General features: G+C 38.0%; 1 protein-coding gene across 1 annotated transcript; it reads right to left on the bottom strand.

Moving 5' to 3' along the window:
• Window positions 1–8,998: 8,998 nt before the first annotated feature.
• On the bottom strand, window positions 8,999–25,909 carry ASIC5 (acid sensing ion channel subunit family member 5). Its single transcript, XM_072863101.1, has 10 exons — window positions 25,870–25,909; window positions 21,961–22,267; window positions 19,771–20,002; window positions 18,515–18,634; window positions 17,377–17,526; window positions 16,657–16,804; window positions 14,978–15,034; window positions 12,680–12,848; window positions 9,808–9,899; window positions 8,999–9,198 (listed from the first exon to the last, which is right to left on the bottom strand). The coding sequence occupies exons 1-10, from the start codon at window positions 25,907–25,909 to the stop codon at window positions 8,999–9,001; spliced, it is 1,515 nt and encodes a 504-aa protein (XP_072719202.1).
• Between the last annotated feature and the right edge of the window lie 264 nt (window positions 25,910–26,173).

Here is a 26,173-nt window from a genome sequence, read left to right as displayed (position 1 = left end):
ATAAGTCATTAGTGTTACTAACTGCAGTGGCTGGGTCAGGTTGGAACATCTCCTGCTCCTGAAGAACAAACACATGCTGGAAAACTCCCTGCCCATGGAAAAACAAAAAGCAGCTTTCCCCTGGCTGATAGGCAAGTCAGTGAATTCTATCAGTGCATGGCTTGGTGCAAAAAAAATGTAGTAGCAATCAGGGAATAGGGACCTGAGCAGGAAATTAGGTGATGAAGGGAACAGCCCCCACCCACCAGCACGCAGCTCAGTCAGGGAATAGCTTTAAGCACTGCTGTGGCTTTTTCATTGATACTTGTTTCCACCCTAGAGGGAGGAGGCTGCAGGACAAAGGAGTCTTGATGCTTTCTGAGCATTAGGCCTCATTCGGGCCCCTCTCATTGTCGGGGCACTTCCCTGAGCAGCAGCATGTGGGATGCACCTGCCTTGCCCGGTAGCAGAGGGGAGTGTGGCTCCATGGGTGCAGGGGGCCCGGGCAAAGGAGGCTGGTGTGCAAGATGCTGGAGGCTCTGGTCACTGCCGAAGACTTTCTTCCCATCAGCACCCAAAGCAAGAGTACAAAGCAATGTTGCTGCTTTTGCACTTTTAACAAGAAAAAGAGGGACAGAAGTTGGGCACTAACCAATTCTGTAAGTATGGCCAAAGGAATTGTTGTTTTATGAGTCTGAGAGCTGCCTGGCATTTGTTGTCTGTTCTGCTGTCCTTCATGCTCCTTAGGGCAAATATTCATCTGTTGATGCATGTGAACTATGCATTAATTTTAATTAACAAGTCCTGTATATGCTTTATTTCATTAATCTGTTGTTAGTAATACATAGCCAAATGCATGCAGTCAGAATACATGATACAAATCCATTCTTCTTGTAGCTTTCTCAGCAGGATAGCCACTCTGTCCTGATGACTGATTGCTGAACAATCTCAAAAACTAACCCTCAACCTCTTTCAAGCTGATTACTTGAAGGTAGAGAGCCTTTGGGTAACCTAGTGTTTATAAATCCAGACAGGGAGACTGAAAAAAAGTAGTCAAATTTTATCCTTGATGTAACCCTCCAGTATCTGGCTAGCTTTAACCACTATTGCATTGGATTTTGTTGTTAATGAAATCCATATTGATAAGTGACTGTTGCACGTTTTCCTTACAGGGCACCCTAGGGCTGATCTTGAAATCATGTAAATGACTGATCAGTTTGTGGACGTGTTTGTATTCTTTGCTCTATTGAGGGAACAATGTCAGAATTATGCAGTTGAATTCTGAAATATATTTGTTGACTTTAAACTGTGAGAGTGTGATGAAAGCTCCTGTAAGCGTTAATTACCGGAGCCTAACTCCATTGCTGAGTGCAAACGTGGTAGCAGGTTCTGCGTTTAGAAGGTATATTTCCTGTTTGGTGTTATGAAAGACATAGATGTTAAGAAAGAAGGCAAATGTCTAGGGTTTTCCTTAGCACAGGAACTGTTTGGATCCTCAGCCCTTCTGATTTTCCTCAGAGATATGAACCATACCTCTCATCGGAAGTGTCATAAGAAATACTCTGTTCTTCTGTCAGAAACTACCCCTTTCTCTTCCCCAAAGAGATTGTTTCCCCTATTGGATGTATCTTTGGGATTGAATACAGTTATTAATTTGCTTATAGTATTCTTGATTTTCAGACAGAATTTACTGCCAAAAGTTTCTTATTGGCTTATTGTACTGAAAACTTCTCATGGGATATGCAGAAACTGGCAATGCCAACTAGATAGAACTCAGTCATGTATCAGCAATAAAGAATGAATAGATTGTCTCCAAATTTGGCTATAAACCTTACAATCCAGTATTTGCTAGTGTCCCCAGCAGAGCTTATGTGGGTGAATATTTGCTGGAGCAAAATCAAAGATGTCATCAAAGTGACTGGGTGGCAGGGAGCTGGGCTGTTCAATACGATTCAAAACCCTTTTTGCCCCCCCACCCCGTTTCTTCACACACCGGGTGCTTAACATGTCTCCCTTCGCAAGGGAGGCTTGGGGGGAGTCATGCCCATCGCTATGGCAGTGCTGTTGCTGTTGTCTGCTCACTATTTGGGCCATTTGTTTTATGTTTAGACATCTAAGCTTTCCTTGTGAGCAGTAGGAATGAGGGAACAGATAATAGCCATTGCCTACCTACCCCACTTTCCTATCTGACCATTTAAAGTGGCATCCCAAAACACTTTGGCACTTTGAATTCCGTGCTTTGAATTGAGGGATGAGGCAGATGCTTTACAGGTTTCTAAGGCTGAAGGACGTCTGGAACAGGGTCCACATTTTGTGAAGTACTCCACACAGTGGAGTCCTCATCTGAACTGGGATACTGGAAAATACAGAGCATCTAGCAACTTACTCTTCAGGAAAAGTAAAGTCTCTAAAATATGGTGCTGTACTGCATGATGTGACTTTGTTTCTTTGTTTCCCTCACGTTTTATTAGAAGTATGTAGGTCTCTTAGTAACAGTTTTGCCTTTTTTTTTTTTTTTTTGCTACTTGTTACTGTTTGCTAGATTTTCATGTTTCAACAGTGAACAGCTTCTTACAATTAGTCTTAAACGAGACATTTTGTGATGTTTCTCCAGTTAAATAGTTGTTTTTTTCTCATATCTGGTTTGTTTCACGTGAGGTGCTGTTTGCCATTTTTATTCATACATTGCTCAGAAGTTTGAACTAAAACAACCTCCAAAAATTCCATTTATTCAGACTGCAGGGGAAGATCAAGATGTGATGTAACACTTCCAGACTAGAGCATGCACAATCTATAAGTGAACTGTAAGTTTACATGGGCATGGTCTGAAGTTGTTTGGCATTTTTAGGTTGGAAAATTTCCACTGAACTCTGGATCAAGTCTGTAATAAATAATATTAGTCCTACAGACTGTGACTAGAAACGTTAAGGATTCATTCAGGGTTACAAATGTAGCAGGCCAGGTGACCAACAGGAAAATATTCCAGGGGACCAGGGCTAGTCCTATTAGCCAGGAGTCGTAGCAGGCTTTCTAAATATGTTTTCTTTGGCAGCTACTGCACACAAAGACCTGTTGGTTACCCCAGGAAAAGAGGTTATATAAAAATTCTTAGCTAAAGTTATTGGGAGTATCAGTTATGGAAACTGCACTAAGAATTGAGTCATTGTTGTGCGAGGCATATAGGTTGAGTTGAACAACACCGGAAGCAAATTTTGATTTTTAATGAACAGTTTTTGCATGTTCTATAGCACGAGTGCAGCCCCGAGAAGCCCACATTTTTCACAGCTTGTGTATGGAAGTCTTCCTTCTTGTAACTGTTCCTGTTTCTTATCTTCAGTTGTTTCGCAGTTTAAAATTAAGCCGTTAAGTATGTGATGGATACATCAGCAACGGTCAAATATATAATAAATTCTGCCTTGAATGCCTGTTTGCCGAGTCTTAAATAGGTAGAAGTAGATAAGGGAACCCAACGCTGTGCTTAATTGAGACCCACGAGGGACACAACCTGTGTTAATCTAGGTGTTCATCACTTTAACTCAAAACAACTGGATAGGTTGAGAGTGGCTTTGAAAGTGTCACAAAGTCACAAAGAAATACTAACATTATAATGTGGACTACAAACCTTCTTTTCATCAAGGACCCTGAAGTATACTGGAAGTATTACTAAATTTTCTAAGGCTCAGGGTCCTTTCTTTGAAAGCAAACCCCACAATTAGCAATGCAAAACTAGATATGCACTTTACCAGGCTTCATGTTGCAAAATGACAGTTTTCTAGAGGTAGAAGGGTTTTACTATTTCAGTCTGGAAAGAACAGCTACATGCATGGATCTCTCTCTCCCTTCTACTGTTTTGTAAAAGCACTCCTGAGCCCAAAAGAGGTTGGTTTTTTTTTTTAAAAAAAAGTCAGCTTGAGCGCCTCTGTCCTGAGATAGGAGATGGGTAGAGAGCCCCTGTTTGGACGCCAGTTGTGTGTGTAGTGGGAAGGGCCATTTGGGAGTTTTCTAAAGAAGCTTCCCTTCCTCTTGTGATGACTTTGCTTCTAGTGAGGAGTCAGCAGAGGTGAGCTACTTCTGGCGGATAAAAGGACTTACAATGCAAGAGGGTTAACAGGACCAGGATGGTCATAAGCAGCATCAAGAAGATGTGATGCTAGCCCTGGATCTACAGCAGTATCCCATTCATACAGAGCTTATCGTTTACAACCCAGTCAAGTTTCAACATTGCAGTAAGTAATTACTACAATATGAGCTTGGAGATATATCCTGTATCCGGAGTTTAACAAGCACATCAACTGTCAGCCTGAGAATGTCTTTAACTCAGGATACAGTTACAGTGACTAGATGTACTAATGTTTGTAGCGTAATAAGGGATATAGACTTCTAAAAAGCTGTGTACTTTGACAGGCAGTATGAGTGAACCATTATGGTTTATCTGGGTCTGGGATTTTTTAGAATCACATGATGATCCTTGGACTTCCAAAATACGGAGCAACCCCAGAGCAGCGCTAAACTGGAAAGAGGCTGTAAGAAACCAAGGGGCTGTATCATGCTGCCATGGAGTACTACTTGGGTGAGGAAGACTGCTTTCCTGAAGTTTTGCCAGCACCAGATTCACACACTGCAAACACCTGTATTAGGACTAGAGGGTAGACACAGCTAACTACCTTCAAACTCTAGTGATTGTATAGGGAAATTCCTTTTTTCCTGTATAGTTTCAGCTTAAAGAATTGGTGAGGATTAGGGAGATTCTTATTTTACCTTGACCAACACTTTCTTAAGCAACAGTAGATCAGCTGGCTTGTATAAGATCCGTAAGAGATACTTCGATCAGCTTATTTTGATGCAGAATGGGGATGGCTGTATATTTTTGTTTGTTTGTTTACCTCAGAAATTGCTCTGAACATTGTGCAGCAAAGACACTGTCACTTATTCAGGCTAAGTAACGTCAGGTTTGCCAGAAACTCCTTTGAAATATTTCCCCAGCTCATACATCATTAATTGGAGGGAAATAATCTGACTTAAATTATACTGAGTAATTCCATAATAGATGCTGAGAAATCAACTCCACGCACGAGAAGGCTTGTGAACAGAAGCCTAAGGTAAGTGGGGCATCTACTGGCGAGACGCTGCAATGAATTAATCTACTGCGTAAAAGTCAGATCCAAATCCTTCTCCTGTACAGGCCATTCTGTGTTCCTTTTGCTTTGCCAAATAAGCAAGTGCCAGGCCTGTTTCCTAAGCTCTTTGGCCAAAATCACAATTTCTCCTTGAATAAATCCTTACTTTCTGGCACTCCTTTAGAGACGTCTGCCACGTACATTGCAATAGTAGTCTTGTGAAATACCTTAGAAGAAGAAAGGAAATGAGCTAAAGAAACTTGTCCAAAGATGTGATGCAAGTCTTTAACAATCTCCAACCTTCCCCCATCCCAATCTATCATGGCAGGTTCTCTGTCTGATAGATTATAAAGCTGTCTTCCTTGTACCAGGAGCTACTTTGATACTCTGATCTGCTCCCCAAGGATGTGAAAATGAATACAATGCATAAGAGGAAGCAACAATACTCTACAGACATAAAATTGAGAGCAGCCAAACACAGGTCGCTACCCACACAAGCCAATTGCCTTACTCCGTTCTTCAGAAAATGTTGTATGCAACAGCATGATATTCTCTACAATGTTAAATAAAGTTTAATGACTTTGGCAGAATGCATTTAAAAATATGTCCCATTCTTATTTTATTTGTTGTGCAACACTTACTACTTTGGGCCAGTTGGAGGGTGTCATCTTCAGGCTGACGTGTTTCTAGGTACAAAATTGTGTGTTGCATCTCCTTGTGCACATCAGACAAGGATTTGGAAGGAGCCCAAGGGGGCTTTCCCAATCACGTCACTAATTCCATTGTTAGGATTAACATTTTAGAATCAAACAATTAGCATGGGAAGAGCTTGCTGATATCTGTACTTGGAGCATGGATGTGCACTTGTGAAAAGGAAAAGCAAACAAATAAGCAGCAAAGTAATGCTAAATTGGGAGATGATCTAATCAAACTGTTAAAATACCTTGCTTCTGCTGCCCTTATAGATATGTCATCTTTACTTAGCTGGTAAATCCAAATATTTTCTTAAAACTTTTTACAGTCTTTTGCCTTCAGTAGTCATACATCTGTTGATTAACTACTGTTCTATTAGAACTACTGTTAGAACTACTGTTCTATTATGACTACTGTTCTGTTAGAACAGTAGTCATACATCAAAATACAAAAGCACCCTTACTTCTGCTCTACTGCACAGCACACTTGCTATATTTAGCTGTGCTGGGGAATCAATTGCTTTATATAATCTCATCACAAGCCATTGCTGAAAAAACCACATCTGAGTCTGTCACTTGACCTTGGGCAAAACACCAGTCTTTGTGCTTTCTTCAGCGCTCCTTCTGCCACATGTTAGAAGAATCTGTAACCAAGCAGTGATTTCAGCTGTCCTTGTCCAAAGTCAGTGGAGTAAGGAAAAGTCATTTTAGTCTGGTTAAACTAAGCAAAGATGCAAGTACCTTCCCTTTCTGAGAACTGGCTTTTTTTTTGCCGATTCTTTAGCATGTTTTGTGCTTCGTTTCACTTGAACTTTTGGAACAGCAGAAACAATACCAATTTTCTTTTGTTTAGTCCTTACAATACTATTTTGCTTTTATTTAGCCCTTGTTAGTAGAAGCAAACAAAAAAATAATTGTGATTGATAGCTACAAAACACTTTCATCTCTGAAATACAAGGTGTGCTAGAGCACTATGTTTAATCTTTCCCCTGGTTTTCTTTTTATCCAGAGGCCAGGTAATACCTGATTCCTACTTTCAAAAACATAATTTCTTCTGGCTCAAGAATTCCACAGCTGCAGACTGTTTGAGGCTGGGAGAAATCTTCAGAGAAATATTGCAGTATGTTTGGTCTGTTCTTTCCAGTCTTCCTCTCCATTGGCCAATGCACACCTCAGACAGTGGGGTTAGATAGACCTTTTTGTATGGCCGCTGTTCCAAGTGTGCGTGTGCTGGGTAATAGTGAGGGGGGAAAGTCCTGGCAGAAATGACCGATAAAAAAGAACGGAGCAAAAAATCTTTAAGTTAACCTTAAGGTCTCTCAAGCCTCTAGTTACTGAGGAGTAAAGTCAAGGCACCTCTTTCTAGGAAACAAAAACATTTCCTGTATTTCCTGAGCTGCTTCTCCTAGGGCTTACATTGAAGGGAACCTCTTGCCAGTGATGGCCAAATGGTAGCATTTTCGTTACTTTATATCTAACCTTAAGGACTTGGCTGCTTAATAAGTACACTTACTACTTTCTTTGTAGAAACTAATTTATTATTAGTCACTGTATTTGAGCAGATGGTGTGGAAGATAGTGTGAATTATAGAGCATGGCTATGGCCAATTGCTCACCAGGAGTTTCAGGTGCAGCATTGACATTACTTAAGAGCGCAGAGGCATGCTCCTGGGCAGTCTGAGGGTTGCAGAGCCCAGGCACCGACTGGGCAACAGTGGTTCAGAAGGTATAATGTTGTAGCCTTTGTGAGCTTTCTAATGTAAAAATGTTTTGATTAGCAAAACCTGTATGGTGCTAGTCTGAAGTCTAGACAACTGTCTGTAAGTTTTCAAATAAACAGTTATCTATTGCTATTACATATAGTTAATCAAATAGAAGCCAATGCTTCAAATCAGGATAATCCTTTATCATGTAGTCTTAAAATTAGTCTTTGGTGCATCTTTTACAAGACTGTTTTGTGTCTACCTCTCCTAAAGGGTTTCCATCCAGGCTCTGTTTGGCACCTCCAAATGCATCAAAAGCTCTGATTGATAGACTCTGGCAGGAGGCTTGGGCAAGCATGGATTTGTTCAGAACTGTATTCAGAGACCTGTTCTAGAGAAAGAAATGTATTAAAGATACACTGTATAATTTCATTGTATAAAGTGAAATTATCGTATCCTATCAACTCTCGTATTTTAAAATGATTATGCTGTTTACTAAGATGTTGTACTTAAAAAGAACATAACACCCCCCTCCAGTGCACACTTCTTGTTCTATGAGCTTTAGTGTGTGTGTGTGTTGGGGGGAAGAGGGTCTATTTACACTACACTATTACACATCTTTGGAAGTTTATTTAATCACTGAAGTCTTCTCTAAAAACATAAGACTCTAAACCACTACTGCTCCATAGGCCCACACAGACATAGGAAAGCACAGAAGCTTTTCTGAACACTTTTAAAGGAATAAACGTTCAGGAAGCCTGATTCAGCAGCAAACCCACAAACTTCTTACTCTCACTGATTTTTAGTAAGACTTAGGTGAAGCCTTTAGTCTTTATTATAATTTTTCATCACATTAAATGCTGAACTTGGCCTATGTTTGCCCACTTGCCAACCACTCAGATGCCCTATGGTTCTCTATAGTAGTTGGCAGACTCATGAGATTTTTTTTTTTGATGCATTTCAGACAAACAGATAATACACTGTAGAAGCACACTCCTAATTCTGATAGGCAAAGCTATGATATCCTTCACTGGAACATGTAACAGCGATAACCTACTAGCAAAGACTTTGTCATTAATAAGGAATCTGCTTTTTCAGCATAACAATGCTCCACCTTTATGGTGGTTAAGAATCTTGTGTGTATTAATTTGGCTGTGTGTTAATATTATTTCAAAATACAGAAGATAAAAACTGGGTCAGAAATGCTAAATTGCATTGTATGTCAGTATCACTTGCTATGTTATTTTAAAAAATTAGTAATTCTTTAAAAAAAAATTTAGGTAAAGATTACATAGATTACATTTTTCTTTACATGAGACAGAAAGTGAGACTTTCCCAAGTTCACTCTTTAAAGTTATTTAGCGCAGTTAAATAGTTCTAGACAATAAAAGAAGCAGGAAGAATAAGGAGTGCAAGGAAGGGAGCAATGCAAAATATTACTGTCTCCTTTGTATCTTAAAAAGGAAGGCAAGTTGCAGAAACAATTAGTTTTGTGCTTCTACAAGCTACTAACATTCTTGTATTCCCTTCTTTTTTTCCTTGTGTGTTGGTTGGTTCTGGGATGGATTGTTCCATTCAGGCATTTCAGGAGCTTTCAATAGAAGAAAGATGCACATCCAACAGAAGTTAGTAAAAATATACTCGAGCAGTTCTATGATTGTAATCATACTGGCACCACAAAACAATCCAAGCTGGCCACCTACATCAGCTGTAATAGAAGGAAATAAACATATGTCATCCTAAGCATTTGGTTTAGTCTAGCAAGCAAACAAAACCCTGCCGGGTTCAAGTGTTAGATAAATTCAATATACATAATCCATCACTTTAAGAAAACAGAATTAATATTCTTAAGAATGTTTATTGGAGAAGACTAATGTGTTTCTTAAGATTCTAAATAAAGCAAGTACAACACAACACATCCTACTGTGAAACAGATACTTAAAATATTTCCTACGTCTATGCCTTTTTAACTGTTCTGTTGCTTCTCCTCTCCCCTCCAAATCCTGTAAACTTCACTATTCTTACAGTCCTGTGTGTGATATAGCTGTAAACTAGTGCCAAACTTAATTCTTACTTTCAGCTGCTGTCCATACTGCAGGTTCTTTAATGGAATGACAGGAGACAGTATCAAAAATGACCATGAGGCAGACATGATTATTACAATTATAATATAAAAGGTATTTCTTTTTGTTTAGAAGCCTACATAGGCTATGACTCGGGAGGGGAGAGAATAAAAAAACAGGTTGGTTTGTGTGTTTTGGGTTTTTTTTAGATTAATTATTAATCAGCAATAAATAAATATTAAACACTCACTTACCAAGCAACTCAGATACAGTTAAGGCCTTCTGCTGCTGTGTTATTTTGTAGCTCAGGTCATGATACTTAATGTCAATACGCACAAGGTTCTGCCTAATGACAAATACATATGGTATTACTTGAGACAGTCAGGAGTGCTGTTCATCTTTACCAGCATTTATCAGCATGGACCGAGTTCAGGGAGAGTGTCTTGTAAGGAACAATTAGATGAGTGTTACCAAAATGAGTTAGATGACTGAAGAAAAAAAAAGTGTCCTAATAACAATAGTTATAACAGGAGCTTATCAGAGGAGTAGATCGTCAGGCTATGTTGAAAAAGTAACTAGATCTGTACTGTGAGATAGACTAGTGCTTTTTAAGGGTCACAGAGATAAGCTTGAGTGGAAGTGTCAAGCATCCTGACCTACAGCGGTTACAGTGCTTGGAAGTGTAGTCTACCACTCTTGATTATGTGCAACTGCATATTTAATTGTGCTTATTTCAATGAGCATGTTTGTGCAGAAGAGCCCTTGTCCTATACTCGGATGTTTACTTCTATCCTCTGCTAATAGCCTCGCTTACCTAATTATATTCTTGCCTACTGCAAAAGTGGAAGAGTAGGTAAATCTCAGTTGGAGCAAGACCTGTAGAATGATTCAGTGTGAGTAAAGAGCTCATCTTTATGATATCCTGTCTACAGAAAGATTCTGCCTAACTCCTAAATAGAATATAAACATTACAGTTGTGGAGTAAAACAGACGCAAAAACTGATTGCACACATAATGTTGTGACCTTTAAGAATAAAAGTAGCGATTATTCTTCAGAAGTGTGAACAGCTACAGATTTTTGGGTTGACAGTGATAATGAGCTCATTAACAATATTCATGAAAATAAAGTATTTGCTATACCAAATAATCACTTTATCTCTTTAGGTGATAATTCTAAAACTCAAGTAGCACTGAGTAATAAAAATAATCTTATTCTCATAGCTTTCATTAGTAAGACGTCCTACCATTGTCATGGAGTTGCTAGCAGAACTATCCAATAAATATTTAACTTTTCCCTTCTTATATCTTCAGAAATCAATATATCTCTACGTTTTATAGTTCAGAATATGTACTCGTTAATATGTGGGCAGGATTCCTATTGGTTAAGGCTTGGTAACGGGGGAATGTTCTGTATTTTCACTTGCTTAATTAAATAATTACTGGGTTGCGCATGATGTTTACAGACAATAAAATAATCAACAAAGATAAAATGTCCTCAAAGGATTAATATCTTTTGCATATAACAACAGGTTTAACTTTTATAATCTTCATTGGGGACAGACATTTTAATAGGGCCTATAGCGATAGGACAAGGGGTAATGGTTTTACACTTAAAAGAGGGTAGATTCAGACTAGATATAAGGAAGAAATTTTTTATGATGAGGGTGGTGAAACACTGGAACAGGTTGCCCAGAGAGGTGGTAGATGCCCCATCCCTGGAAACATTCAAGGTCAGGTCGGATGGGGCTCTGAGCAACCTGATCTAGTTGAAGATGTCCCTTCTCATTGCAGGGGGGTTGGACTAGATGGCCTGTAAAGGTCCCTTTCAACCCAAACCATTCTATCATTCATATAGTTCCTGTTCACGTATAAACATATGCAAGCGTTTGCAGACTGATGGCTTCAAGAGTAAGAAAACTGAAGTCACTAAAACAATGAAATACTCATAGATATTTCATTAGCCAAATTTTCTACAGTTCTTTATGAACATATTTTGATTTTGTGGATACTATGAGTTCATGTAGCACCTGTCAATACTTATTTGTACTGCTGACATCTATGTCTGTGAGCAAGAGGCAATTCAGTCTATAAAACTGTGTGAAATGCTCTTTGACAACTAGATTGTATCTTTCTAGCAAAAAAATCTGGAAATCATTCTATTTTTGGATATATAATGCTTGTGTTTGCAAGAAAATCTGGCATCAATTTATTATATTGTAACAGTAAGGCACGTATGCTCTATTAAAGCATAAGCATATATGATATCTCTTCTATGAATTTAAAAGTATGCAGATTATGTCAGCTCAGTGCTACTACTGAGCGGCACAGCTCTATGCGTAACGTAAGTTCTAATACCATTTCCTGGATAAAAGGTGTAGTCAGTACTGCTGAGACATGCTTTCACACTAGAAAGTCTCTTCTTTTGGGTTAGACCTACTTTCCTTTGCTGTGTAGCGTTTTCAGTCACACAGATAGAACCATGGTATTTCACTCTCCTGCTACCTCCTGAGAATTAATATTAAAGCAAATATTTTCTGAATAACTTTTATAATATAAATGGTATTAGTGAATTCTACTAACAATAGAAAAGATTATTAAACTTGTGACATTATTGCTACAATAAAACCTAGCTCTTCAGTGCTTATGAAGCTTCCTTTGGGAATGGGTTGAGATAAAGGAGAACAACTTTACACAGCATCTGTTTAGATTGCTCATTGACTTCAGTTGTGGAAGGATGAAGATTTGTCTTCTCTATTGGATGGATTGCTCACGTGGATTGTGGGTAGGTTTAATAACCCTGCCCTTTCTTTATTCTTAATTGCAAAAGTGATCAAAAAACTTTGTTACAAGAGATCAATGACACAGAAGGTAATTGAGGACATTACTTTTTAATTGCAGTATCTATTTTATGTTATCCACAAGTCTTAGATGTATATATTTTATATATGAATCTGTATAAATCTTAACCAATTTTGTCTAAGAGATTATTTTATCTTACAGACAACATTATTTATACCATATGTAAGAATATCTTTTTAAAAGGTCATATTTACATCATACTCTCTGTTAGCACACTTAAAAATAATTGATCATTTCTTTACTAGGCAAGGTGTTGAGCAAGATTACCTGATGTATTCTGGGCTTTTCTTCAGTTTTGCAGAAAAGTATTTTATGGCTTTTTCTCCTCCAAAACTTGAATAGGTGACAGTGGTAGGATAATCAGTTTCTTCACATGGGGAAGGGCAAGTGGAATTGTGGGTTCCTACTGTACATAATCCTTTTATCTCTATATCATCTGAAATTTCAGGATAAAGAATTTACATAATATTTCTAAAAAAGCATACAGTTTAAAACCTTTTTTTAAAACTTACAAAACTACTTTTAACTGACTTTGATAAATGTATGGGTTAGTTATACTGAGAAAAGTGGATACTTATCAGTTTTAAAAGAACAAATAAGTATTTGTAACTGGCATTTGGGAAACTGGAGCACAGTAATAAGGGCTGAGATTTTTTTGGTCATTTTTTCCAAAGAAATTCAGCACCTGTAAGTCTTTCTGCCTTCATTGGGGCTTTATGTGCTTGCTATTTCTCATCCACAGTTAAACTGTAGGACAACAGAAGACTTTCCATGTTCTGTTCTAGCTTTCTGATTATATACTTAGGTATATAATCCTTGGTCTTGATGCCTTGATGTCTACCTAGCTCATCTCAGTGCACAGAAACAGCTTCCAGAGCAATGCCAGTTGTAGTTTATTATCATCTGATAGCTACATAAAAATCTTGGTAAGCTAAGTTCACTTTACCTTAACCCCTGCCTGCCATTTGATAATTGGGCTTAAGACAGCTAAGAGGGCTTAGGGACAGCTTTGTTTCTTCAAATACCAAAGACAAGTCACAAAATTCTGCAGGTCTGGCTGCTCATGAAAGTGGGGAGCCATTCCTCTGATGAGGCTCTAACAGAAATAAATCATTATAGAAAGCTGGGAAAGCTGGAGAAAATTCATGTAGAAGAAAAATGGTAAGACATAAATCTTTCATAAAGCATAAACCATCACCCAAAGCCATCTGGTACTCTGAGATGAGTACCATAACCTCCTGCTTGTCATGCTCTATTTGTCCTGGTGTGGTGGTAGCCATTGTGTCTGTTCCCTCTGCGTGTGGGCTTCTCGCTTTTGCAAACCGCAGGGGAGGAGATATCTCAGCCTGTTAGTTGATGATTTGAGGTACTCTCCAGGGATGCTGGGGTTGTGGATTTCATTCTGGATAGCCTGCCTTTAGAGTTCCTAAAATAAATGCTCTCACCAACCGTAGGTCCCACAGATACTGGATCAGTGTGCTGTCATTTGAGATTTTGTTATCAGATGTCTAACCTCTCCTGCACTGTAAAAGGAGACTTAGCACCTAACTTGGGGTCCTGGGGACCAGGCACCTACAAGCCAGGTCCACCATGTACAGTACAGTGATGCCAGTTCCTTCTGGGGTCCAGCTCTAAATCCTACCCATCCTTGATAGGACTTAGGGGTCATTTTTGTTTATTGCTCAGTGGTTTCTTTGAAACTTGGTCACAGAATATCCATTAAGTAAAATAAAATATGTATTTCCACCATGACAGGCTATCAAAGATCATGATTAGATAAGAATGTGAACTTAGTGGAATCTATTTCAAAAGAGCCACAGGAAATAGTCATTGTTCATAGTAGTAGATCTTTCCTGAATGTTGCACACACCTAATCAAAACAGAAATAAACCCCCTCAGAGGCCTCTCAAAACTTGTTAATCTACTTGGTATCTTAATCATCATTGCTTTGGGAAGGGAGAGTCACATTACATAGCAGAATCCAAAACAATTTAAAAGGAGGCTTTCTAACGTTCATGAGAAGTTAATTCTCAGATTGCCATTTGCAGTATTTTCCAGAAAGTCTGGATTTCACATCTACTGCATGCAGATTATTTGCTTACGGAAATTAATTGCATTTGGAGCACTTTGAAAATACATAATTCATTTGACTTTTGAAAAGAGAAAACCTTAAAGTCCAGTGATTTTGAATTATATTTTCTGTCAGTTAGCAAACCTGTTATTACTGTGCTGTTCACTTTTCTGTCACAAACAAAAAGCATACAACATTGGAGCTACAAGGATGATACCATGAAGATGAAAAGATGCAAGCCAGAGGCTTGATAACTGAAACCAGATTAATTGAACATTCTTCCATTTTAAACCATTTCTGATTACTAAAATGAATTCTTATGGTTTTTTAATTGGCATCTATTTAATGCTCTGTCTGGTCTCTATTTTCAGAATATTAAATGAACTGGGATGTCCTCCATTTCAGTACTACTTTCAGTATTTTGTTTTAATTGATAGATGCTGCCTACTATTTGGAATTAGCTTAGAAAATACTAATATGAAGTTATTACTTACAGATTGCTGGGTAAACACAATTGTAAAACTTCAGCAAATCACATTCTGTTCCATTTCCTTAAAAATAAACAACAAACTTTAGGAACTTCAATTAACAATCTAACCCTTAGCTCTGTTTGTACTGAACTGAAATGTAAGGTCATCAAAGCCTGCTCACCACTTCATGTTTATCATTGTACAACTGAGAAATCAGTTCAGCTGGGCACAGTGCAGTTACCAACACCAAAAGGGGTACATAGTGAAAAGGGACAACAGACCAAGCCAGGAGGCTTGCTGTTGGAGCAAACATCTTTATTATGTGTGCAAGCCAGAACTGCCTTTAAGCTTGTGGCTCACTCTTTTTGTTAGCTTGCTAAAGCCAAGAATTTCTGTTTTTTCCTAGTGGAAATGAAAAAACAAAGTAGGGTAGATGGGATATATGATTACACTCCATGTGTTTCAGCAAAAGTTTTGAGCTTCATGCAAGAGTTGTTTGGAGACCTAAGGGGTAAGATAGCACCCTGAGCTAACAGCAAAATTTTCACATTTCAGATGGTCTCAGTTTCACCCCAATTTTTTCCCTTGCATGGAAATATTACTTAGCAGTTTAGCACACAGTTAAAGAAGGCATTGCCCTCCTTTATCTAACTGTCACTGTATAAAGCTCTCACCCTGGGTTTGGGAGACCTAGACCTAATTTCCTTCTCAAACCCCTTTCCATGAGAGTTTCCAGGAGATTGCCAACCTCCTTTCCAAGAGGTTGTCAAACAAACAGGCTAGAGATTACTCATTAATAGGTCTCCCTTAGTGAAACCATTCTACCTTGCTTGGGGATATTTAAAAACACATTGAGTCAGAAAGTGCAGGCGTGACAGTGGCTTTCTTGCCCACTAATTGTGAAAAAAAGAGCTGTGAGAGCAGAGATTTGGGTTCCAGCTCTTGCTTCAGATAGAGGTGACAGTATTATCTTTACTTCTAATGCTGGGAGGTGGGAGACTGGTCAGGGCTCAGTGTTACTGCATTGCATTTCTAGAGTGATTAGGATGCCTGGATCCTTGAGGGGAGTATTACAGCATACATCTGTACTCTGCATTTTGGGCTGATTAGATGGCTCCATGCAGCCTTTTGGCTTTTGCAGAGCCTTCTTCTGGTGCCAGAAGTCTTTCCAGAGACTTTTCAGTCTGGTGCCAGAGTCTGGTGCCAGACAGACTGTTTCCAGGGACTTTCCAGTCTGGTGCCAGAGTCTGGTGCCAGACTCTTTCCACAGTTCATGTGGGGGACCTCGGTTTCTGTCTTCAAACAATCAGGTCTGCTGGGGCTGCTAAACCTGCAAAGTAGGTTTTCTGTGGTATGTGCGAAAATCTATGACTCCTTATGGATTTAGTTCCAGCTCTTTAGTAAGTCAGGTTGAAGACTACAGACTTGTCTCACAGCCCTGAGGCATAATCTTTTCTTTCATGTTTTTTGGTCCATATCCTAAGAATAGCCAATGACCCAGATGCTAGGTCTAGAGCTGACCAAATATCTTGCTTGTTTTCTCTGAATTTAAAAAAAAAAAAAGACAAATTTATATAATTTTAATTAATCCCAGCTGTAGATATCCCTCAAGCATGTGCCCCATCTCCTTTGCTGTTCAATAACAGGTGAGGTCTCCTAGCAAGATGATCAGTGTATAGTATGATGCTATTCCTGAGAAATACCTGGAAGAATGAATGGCAAACAGCCACACCAGTCCTGTATGTACCGGGCTTTGCATTCCTGCAAACATCCATTAGTACTATAAATCTTGTGGTACTGAAGCTTTATATCAGGCTTGCACTCTCCCCATGGGTATTCTTGGATAATTGACTGTAGGGTAATAATAACAGAAGATATAATTTTTTTGTCTCTGTTTTAAATTTAGATATTCTTTTCTGACATTTTAATGTGCTGAAGGAAGCCTGTTGAAGACATAAGCAGTAACATTGTGATTTAATTGGAGGCAATTACAGTTCATGCTTTTGGGATTATAAAATCATCTCCTCTCTCTCACAGCAAAAGTAGGACCTGATCAGACAGCCTTGCACAGAAGGGAAGTCCACTCCACTGGGATTCCACTAGGAATCCGAGACAACCTTAATGGTAACAGAATGTGTTGATGGGGAAATGCTGTCATGTCCTTGTATCATTATATGTCAGCGAGACTGTAAGATGTTAGGAAAGAAAGGCTGACTTTCATAGATACAGATTATGAAGACCAATGACAACCCCCTCCAAAACAGCAGTAATTTTGTTTGTGTCTGGAGGAAATGTTCTTTTTAGGAGTCACTTTGTCATGATAAATATTTTAACTTCAAAAATGTCTAATTCATTGTCATGCTTCAGAAGAGAATTAGAGACAGTAAAGACCAATATTTCCACTTGATGGACAAAGTCCTTACCTTCAGCTGGCGGATTGAGACCTGTGCATGCATGCCGACCGGTGTTAATAAACCTAAACCATCAAAGCGTGGAAGCTCTTTGGGTGAATGGATAACAAAAGTTATACCAGCATCAGTATAACCAAGAGCAGGTTCATCAGTGAATTGTTCCTGATACAAAACAATTATTTAAAATAGTTTTGGCTTTGCTTACCATTTGAAGCTTTAGCTATATTTAAAATGGTACTATGCTTTTTGATTTGGTCTTGTATCTCTAGTCACATTTTTGGCAATTTACAGAAAAGTATAGAAGCAAACTGACTTGAATTTCCTTTGTTGATTACTTCTGTGGGTTTCCTTCCAGTTACTATAAACTTTCAGGTTTTTTATTCCTTCTGTCATCTCCCAATTTCAAAAGCAAGAAGGCATGGATGAACATTTACTCATAACTTCGATATTCATTCATTTTACTTGCAACTACCCATCACATTTCAGCAAAATTTCCGTTACCCCCTCCAGAACCTGTCACTCCTGTCTCATAATTCCTAGAGAACAAAAGTGAATGTCTAAGTCATTTATCACAGTAGATTTTAGTTTTCTTCCCTGATCTCACAAGGTGATATTCCCTGAGTTTTCTGGTTTTTGTTGGTCAAAGACAATTCTAATAAGGTCGGAGAGTATTTACAGTGCAAAGACCAGATCTTAGCTGGCATTGAGCACTTACAGCTGCTGCTGCTGCAACTAAAATTCAGTACTGCTTAGAAATTGGCACCATGTGACCTTCCCTACTGGGCCTTTTATTAAAACGAATTGATGTTATCCTGAAGTGCTTGCATAAAAATATATTATTGCTTTGATGACATGCTTCAATTGTAGGTGAACTGTGTATATATACGTATATATGCTCACTCGCAACTTTCAGAACCATTTAGCTGGGGACAGAGTCCATAATAATTCTGACTTTTAAAATCTGTATTAGACCTTTCCTTTAAAACACCCTCTCACTCAGAAATAGTCTTGATACAGAATTTTGTGCATGAAATTCTGTTAGTCTGTGTAAAACCAACCAAACAAAAAAACAAAACCAAACCCAAAACACCTCTGCTCATCTATAAGTTATTACACGATTTGTGGTTTATATTCATTAGGATAGCTGTACCTGTTGGACATCAAAAAGCAAATGTAAGCCTCTTCCAGACAAACTCACTCTTCTTGCTGGAAGATCATTGTGATTAAAGGTAAAGCAGTTTCCATATTCAGTGAAAACATGTTCAAAATCCTTCAATAAAGGAAAATAAGGAAGAGTAAAATGAAAGAAAGATCACTTGAAGTTTCCTTAGTGAATTACAATGCAAAAGATGGACTACTGGGGTTGTGGGGTTTTTTTCCCCCAAAGGCAGTACTAAATATTGCAATCAGAAAAGTGGTAATTGATGGAAATATTCAAAAGGATTTCATCCCTTTCTATAGAAAATGAAGCTTACAGGAGAAATTTCACATTGTTTATTAATACCTATGAGCTGCTCAGAATCATTTAATGAGGTTCTGTTGTTTTTCTATACCTGTTATTTTATATAGAAATTATATATTCAAGACCAACTTGTTTAATTTTTCCAGTAGATGTTTAGTGAAGACTGTTTCAAAACTGAAAGTCGTGTTACATATGAAAGTACAATATTTGCATTTTTTCCCAAAGCCACCTCATCATTTAACATGACTGTATCTCATTGCTTTAGTTTTAGTTATTAGCACTAGTGTCTTTCAGTTAAGAGAATTCTCCAATGCCTAATTTTAGAAGCTACAGCATATCTAATGGTTAGATTAATCTGGAAGAGTATAGGCCTGACTTTTCTGTTCATGTTTTCTGTTTAAGTCGGGAATTGCTCTATGGAATAAGTGACATAAAAATGGGACCATCATATTCTTTGGCTGTTGTCCAAAATTCACAGAGGTGGGCTATTTTCACCTCATTATTTAAAATTCCTGTGGACTCTGCATATAGTCACCCTGGCTGTCTATATTCTTGACCTCAAGAACAAAACTACGCAATCATGTCATGCAAAAAACTCCATTCAGACTGACCTTCGTTATAGGCCATTTATGGAAAAGGTTGTTAGATACAGCCTGGAGGTATGACAGCTTTCAAAGGGTGCTATCTGTGCAGAAGTGGCACTAGGCAGAGAGCAATTTAGACTGAAATCCCATTTTACAGCTCAGGGAGTCCAGCAGGCTCTGCAGTCAGTAGGAGAATCAGGGTCCTCAGGGTGACTTAGAGCAGGACTTTTTTTTCTCCATTGGCTGACTGTAAAGGGAAAACAGGGGGAGTAGCTGGCAAGCTAGATGTCTCAAGCTGAGTGGTAAGAATACATCCCCTTCCCCTCCATGCTACTGTTTTAGTAAAATAAACATATTTACCTGTGGGTAACATGGCTTTCCAAAAAATTCACATTCTAGCAATGTGCTGCTGTTCAGATAAAACCCATTTTTCCTTGTAAACTCTTTGATACTGAAGTTCTGATTCGCAAGAAGGAAATCGTTTAGCTCTTGAGAATATTTATCTTCAATAGCAAATTTACGGAGAAGTCCAGACACAATGTTCCAAATTAAAAAAATTACTTTGAGGTTGCTTACTGCATAAGCTTGAAACCTGTCAGTGGGAAGGAAAAAGAATTGCTTGGAATTCTGCAGTTATACGACTGATCTCAGGGCTTCTCTTGCCAAATCTGTGACACGATTTGTTGTCTGCCTGCAAACTATAAGAGATTCTTGCCCACCACATTGCACTTTGATCTCTGCAACATGAATAAACAATATAGTCTCAATTTCTGGAAGGTATTTTCCATATCTGAAAACAGAAAATGGACTCCTTCCCATGGCTATTCTGGTCAGTCATATTGGAAACATTTCTGTTGTGTGTGGTTGTTTATTAAAAAGATTAAAAAAAAAAAAACCTGAGTAGATTAGTCATCTGCATAAGCCAACAACCAGATTTGTACTAATGATGACAAGCTGAACAATTGCATTTACATGCAGGAAACTAGCTGGGAGGAGCTGTTCCTTTCAAAAAAGTTGTCTTCCATCATTTAGAAAACTGATTTCTAAGTGCATTTGCCGTAATCTCATATACCTGCTTTACTAAGGCACTACGCCCCAGTGTAGAGACAGTCTACCTTCCCATGAGCTCTGTGGCTGGTGACACAGTGGTATAAACCAAGGATGATCCTTAGTCCTAGAATCCACTCGAAAAATCTCAAAAACATGATGAGGCGTTGGAAGTGCTTTCCTGATGTACAGCACTGAAGTCCTTTACTGAAGTAAAGTAAGGGTTTACAGAACAGTTATAAGTTTGGAAACAGAATAAACACAAATGAAACTACAATTCCATGTTCTTTAGAATTGCCATTTTATGTAATCTTGTTTTTAAAAACATACCAATATATTTGTATAATAGATCTTAATGCCCCAACTTAAGGAAGATTGGTAGGAACAACTCTTCACAACTGAATTTGAGTAAAAAAATAAAGACAAAAGTAGATCTGTGCCTCTTTGTGCTGCCAACAAAAAAACTGGTTACTAAAAACAGGAGGGAAGGATAAGCACAGCATGAACAACAGATGGATGTGGCAGCAAACTGTCGCTTAGGCGGACAACTGCCATGCTCAATAGCTGACTATTTACTTAAAATGCTCTGCCGCTATAGTTATAAGAAGTAAGGCATTTTTATAAATAGACAGCCCATTGTAATGAAGAGGGACTTCTATCCACAGTGCCTGTTGTGCAGTATAACCCAGGATGGCTTTATGCAGGGCAAAGGGAAAGAGGCATCGTGAGGCAGAACGGCTTCAGATATTTGAGACTTGGACTTCTGGCAGATTCTGCCACCAAAAGGTAGAAGATAAGAAAACTTACAGTTCTTGAGGAAACAATGTGGGTAAACTTTCTGTATTTCTAAAACTGCTCCTAAATTACATATTTGCTCTAAAAATCAGGCTGTGGGTTTACTACATTATTTTCAAAGTGGCTGCATCTGAATCTTGGCCATTATCTTCAAATGTAGAAATCTGTAGTGAAGCTCCTGCTTAGATACATGACTTCCAAATGATCCAAATGCTTCCCTCCTGCAAATCCCACTGACATCAGCTGGAACCATAAAGGCTGAGCACCTCTGAAAAGAAAGTATCTACTTTGCCTAAGACTTCTACATTTGTATGATGCTTCTATTTGAATATCTCTAATTGCAAATCTTGTCTTTTATTTTTAACTTGTGATTCATGACTGTCCCGTAGTTACACTGTAGAAGCAACACTCATACCTAGAAGAACAACGCCAGAGATGTTTTTCTACTCCAACTTATGTTTTGAAACTTAAAAATCTGTAGTGCAATTGTTCATCTGAAGGGAGGGAAAGATTAAAAAAACAACCTCCCTTCCTTGATTCTCATATTTTCCTCTTCATTTAAATCTCATGTGGTGGTATGGAAGACACACCCCTTAGAGACATATTTTCCTTCTTTTATGTGATTTGTTCAAGCAAGTTGTGGAACCTGACTGCTTTCAGATAGAGAGGTGTTGCCTCTCAAGAGCAAATAACAAACATAACTTTTACCTGTTCAAGTTGCAAAAAGTCACAGCAGGGAATTTGACATTTTCCACATATTGAACTACCACTGTAGTTGTGGTTGGCCAGCTGAAGTAGTAGATGAAGCGACTGCAGATTTGCCAAATAACAATGGCAAGACAGCCCACGACTACTAACAGCCACAGCACTTTGCGAGTCTTGCTCTGCGTTTGAACAATATTATGCACTCCATGAAATGAAGTGGATGAAGCAAACTCCTGATGATACTTCCTTCTGTCTTCCAAATGTGGCAGCAGTTTCTTTATTAAGTACAGTCGTATCTTTTCCAATAGTCCTTAATACGGAACAAAGTGAAAACACATTTTTAAAATTAGCATTTAAATGGCACTTCAGAAAGGAAACCACGTAATTTTGATATTGGAAAGGAGTAGTAAAATTCCTCTTTAATTGTAAATTCTCTTTAAGTAGTGAACTTGCTTCTAGGTTGGAAGAGTTGTGTGCTGACATGAGCTCAGTGCTGCCTGAGAACAGACTATATCTTGCAATATTTTAAGCACACAAATTTTTAAGCACATTAATATAAAAGAGTAGTTCCACTTCTGTGGAAAAGATTGGATTTTGACATACCTCAGTGATCTAAAACCACAGGTTGCTGTGAACATACTGTAAAAAGCTAAGCATCTGATTTTTACATAAACATCCCATTAAAGCTCTGGTCCTTCATACCTGCTCTGAGAAATAAGGTAAAAAGGAAATGATATGGAATAATATGAAAGGGAGTTTCACACTTTCACTATTAAAAGTTTCTGGATAAAACTTGAAAGGTTACAGGCTCAAAAGGAAATCTATCTTTCTTTTAGGTTCGTACTTGTCTGATTCCATAACTTTGAAACAGGAATGTTTTTAGTTTTCATTTACCCCATGTTTTCTACAAACTGATGTTAAAAAAACTAAACCAAGCCATTTTAAAATCTAAGTTTAAGAGCTATAACAGCAATGAATATAATCAATACCTGGAAATGTAGTTATTTTCTTATGCTTGTTGCTGAATGATCTTTTGAGCATGGATTTGAACAGAATGCTCTCTCTCAAAACATCCAAGTGAGGGAAACTTAATAAGACCTTTCCTGTATCTAGTCATAATTGGACCAGTCTCTTTGCAAAGTGCTTCATTTACAGATTGTTATCTGCTACTTTACTCTGTCATTAAGAAAGTCCATAAGAACAGTAAATCAAAGAAAGTTTGTGAGACAATAATAATTATGATCTGAAAATATATTATTTAGATCAGTGTTTAATGGCAATTAAATGTTTCCCTAATTCTGTTTTTTAACCAAAAAATAAATTTAGTAGTGTGGCATGCATGGTAGGAAGAGAATATACCCTTTATGAGACTGATTTACTTGAGGCTATTACAGTTGGGCAAAGGAACAAAGGGATGTAAGAGTCATCTGCCAAAGCTATCGCAACCACATCAGCACTCTGGGATGTTGCTTTGGTCTCTGCACAGTCTCTGGACCGTGATAAGGAAATCCCAGATGGTGCTGGATTTCAAAATATTTCTGAAGGGAAAAAATTTTCTTTATGTTGTTCTTTAAAGATCTATGTAAGAACTTTGATCAATAGTGGTATAATTTACTGTGACCCCTTTTTATCATCAAACAGTTTTCTACTGGAAAACTGTTCAAAACTTTCTCTCCTAGCTCTAGTGATTATTTGATCCCATTGCAAAGCTCTTCAGCCATGTGTGCTTTTGTACATCGCACTGGAATGGAGTGGATTTCTGGTTTTGCTGTAGGCTTCTCACTCACCAGTGCATGTGTGGTGGGACAAGCACTTTGCACGTTCCCTGAATAACAGCAGAGCAAAGTACGTTCCTAGCATCTGTCTGTATCTGCTGCCCATAGACTCCAACAGGAGACCACAAGCAGGTCAGAAACTTTTCTCCAGGGAAAAGTGCTGTGCGTGTTTGTTCCTCCTATACACACTGTGCTAGGTGAGAGAATGATAGCATATCCCTACATAAAAGTCCATTGCCATCAAAAACCACTAGTTAGCTTAATCAGCAGAAGTGTAACTTAGAAACTATGCAAATATGTAACTAAACTGTATTTCAGCTTTTGTGCATAGCTACTACAGTAAGTATACGTGATGTTTTATCTGATTGAGAAAGTTTTGCTGTTAATGCATAAGATTATGCAATATCATACTGCTGCTTTCATTACTGTCTTTCACCAGAGGAATTAGCACTACTAGTTGAGTGCCTTTAAGTATCCTTACTCTACTTTCATATTTCATTAGAAAATGCTATAATTTTAAAAAAAGAACAGAGAGAAAAAAGATTGTTAACTACTCTACGTAGGATCAAGTGGTAAATTTCTAGTATGAAATTTCTCGCATGTGGTGGATTGGAAAATAGTGTGAAACGTGTAAGTTGGGACTAGCCATTTATTTGGGGATTTGGTCTGTTTATGAAGAATAGGTACATTCCAGTGATATATAATTAATAAAAGAATGGTTATTCCAGGTCTCAGTTAATGAATAATAAAATAATACACCTCAATAATGTGCGGGTGTGAGATTATAAATGATTAACCCTTCATCCTGTGCTGTGCAAAACTTAGGCTGTGTGTGTCTGGACTAAGGTTGTGTAACTAACACAGCTGAACTAGCTGTAAGTGAGTTAGAGTATCCCAGCTGCTGCTAAATACACAGTAAGGTCTTGCAAGACCTTAGACATGTTAGACAATAAGGTCTTGAGAGCGCTATGTTCTTTTAATAGCAATACAAAGTACATTTAATGTAGGCACTATAATAAAAAATATTTTTGTCAAAGATGTGAATAAAACCAATATTTATAGAAGATCCAAAGAGTAGAGGATGGATAAGTAAAAAAGCAAGAAGGTAACTAAATGAGAGGAATCCAGGTCCAGGAGCAAACCACATGTTTGGAGCCAAATATAGAACATGCATGTAAGAACTAGTAAGGTAGCTCATACATTCAGGATGGGCTGCAGATGCTTTGTCTCAGGAAACACTGATTACTGGAGAAGCCCTGAGAACCATCATGGTTAGTCAGGTAAACCTGATTTTCCAATCAATGTTGTTAAAGAAGAAATGGCTTCCCTGCATGTATAACCAGGGATACACGTCCAGGGACATACTATTATGAGCTTATATAAAAACATATATAAAAACTTCAGAAATTCACAGTATCCTTAATGTTAACACTGTAAATTGAATTTAAAGGGGTTTTTAACTTCAGGCAGCAGGTAATTGATCACAATCTATAGCTACTTGTATAGGGAACTGATAGGTAATAATAATATGATCTTTGATCTAGTGGGGAAAAAGATGTAACAGGACCCAGTGGGAAGAACTGGAAGCTAAGCTCTTGCATAGCAGAAATAAGGTATAACATTTTTATTTTTGTATTCCCAATGTTTAATTGTGATTGGATTTTCATTAATGAACATATTAAAAAAAGAATGGCTTTTTAAAAGCTCATCTTCAGCCAGAGTTCTTACCTGGAAGGATTTATTTCAGGAAGATTATATGTGGCCTCTGTGCAAGGGTTAGTTAGCCTAGATAGATTTGTGATTTCCTCTTTGCCTTAATCTAAAAATCATTCAAGTATGGTATCATTCAGAGAAGTAATTGCCTAGTTAAAACTGTGTTAGCTTTATTCTAAATGCATAAAGGACCAATAGCTAGAGACTTTTCCTCACTTCTTAAGTAAATGTATGATTTTTTTTCTACAAGCTTTTTTCATCTCTCCCTTCTTTATATCTTGAAAATGTACATTACTGCTATTTTTGGACAAGGTTACAAGAGAAAAGAGACAGATTTTCTCATTTTGGTTGTCAGTCCTGAAAAAAACCTACCAAAACGTAACAAAACTCTTGGTAAAGCACTCTAATATGTCTAGTCACATACCTTTAGGATCCAATTGAATGAATCTCCCAAGCTGGTCCATGAGGCTGTGCTTACTTCAGTAAGGAAGGAATGGATAACAAGCTGCCTTATCACTGTGATCATTGCCAGCTAATGGCTTTTATAGAAAACTAAATGGGAGGTGATACTCGATGACACATAAGGCTGGGCAATTTACCTGCCGGGGTTGCTATGTTTTACCTTTAAATAACATGGTCTGCAATGTAAAAGAGAAGATTATTTTTATGACAGGATCAGATGTACATATTTATATACATTTCAAGTACATATTATACTAATAGTACAA

This window comes from Ciconia boyciana, chromosome 5 (assembly GCF_034638445.1).
Source record: "Ciconia boyciana chromosome 5, ASM3463844v1, whole genome shotgun sequence".
NCBI lineage: Eukaryota > Metazoa > Chordata > Aves > Ciconiiformes > Ciconiidae > Ciconia > Ciconia boyciana.
This window is presented reverse-complemented; position numbering and strand designations above follow the sequence as displayed.

Excerpts from the sequence above, each read along its gene's own strand:
- ASIC5 (XM_072863101.1), bottom strand. The coding sequence starts at position 25,909 with ATGGACCAGCTTGGGAGATTCATTCAATTGGATCCTAAAG. Across the intron at positions 22,268-25,869 it reads CATTCAATTGGATCCTAAAG|GACTATTGGAAAAGATACGA; the intron begins GTATGTGACTAG and ends TTCCGTATTAAG. Across the intron at positions 20,003-21,960 it reads ACTTTTTGCAACTTGAACAG|GTTTCAAGCTTATGCAGTAA; the intron begins GTAAAAGTTATG and ends TCCCACTGACAG.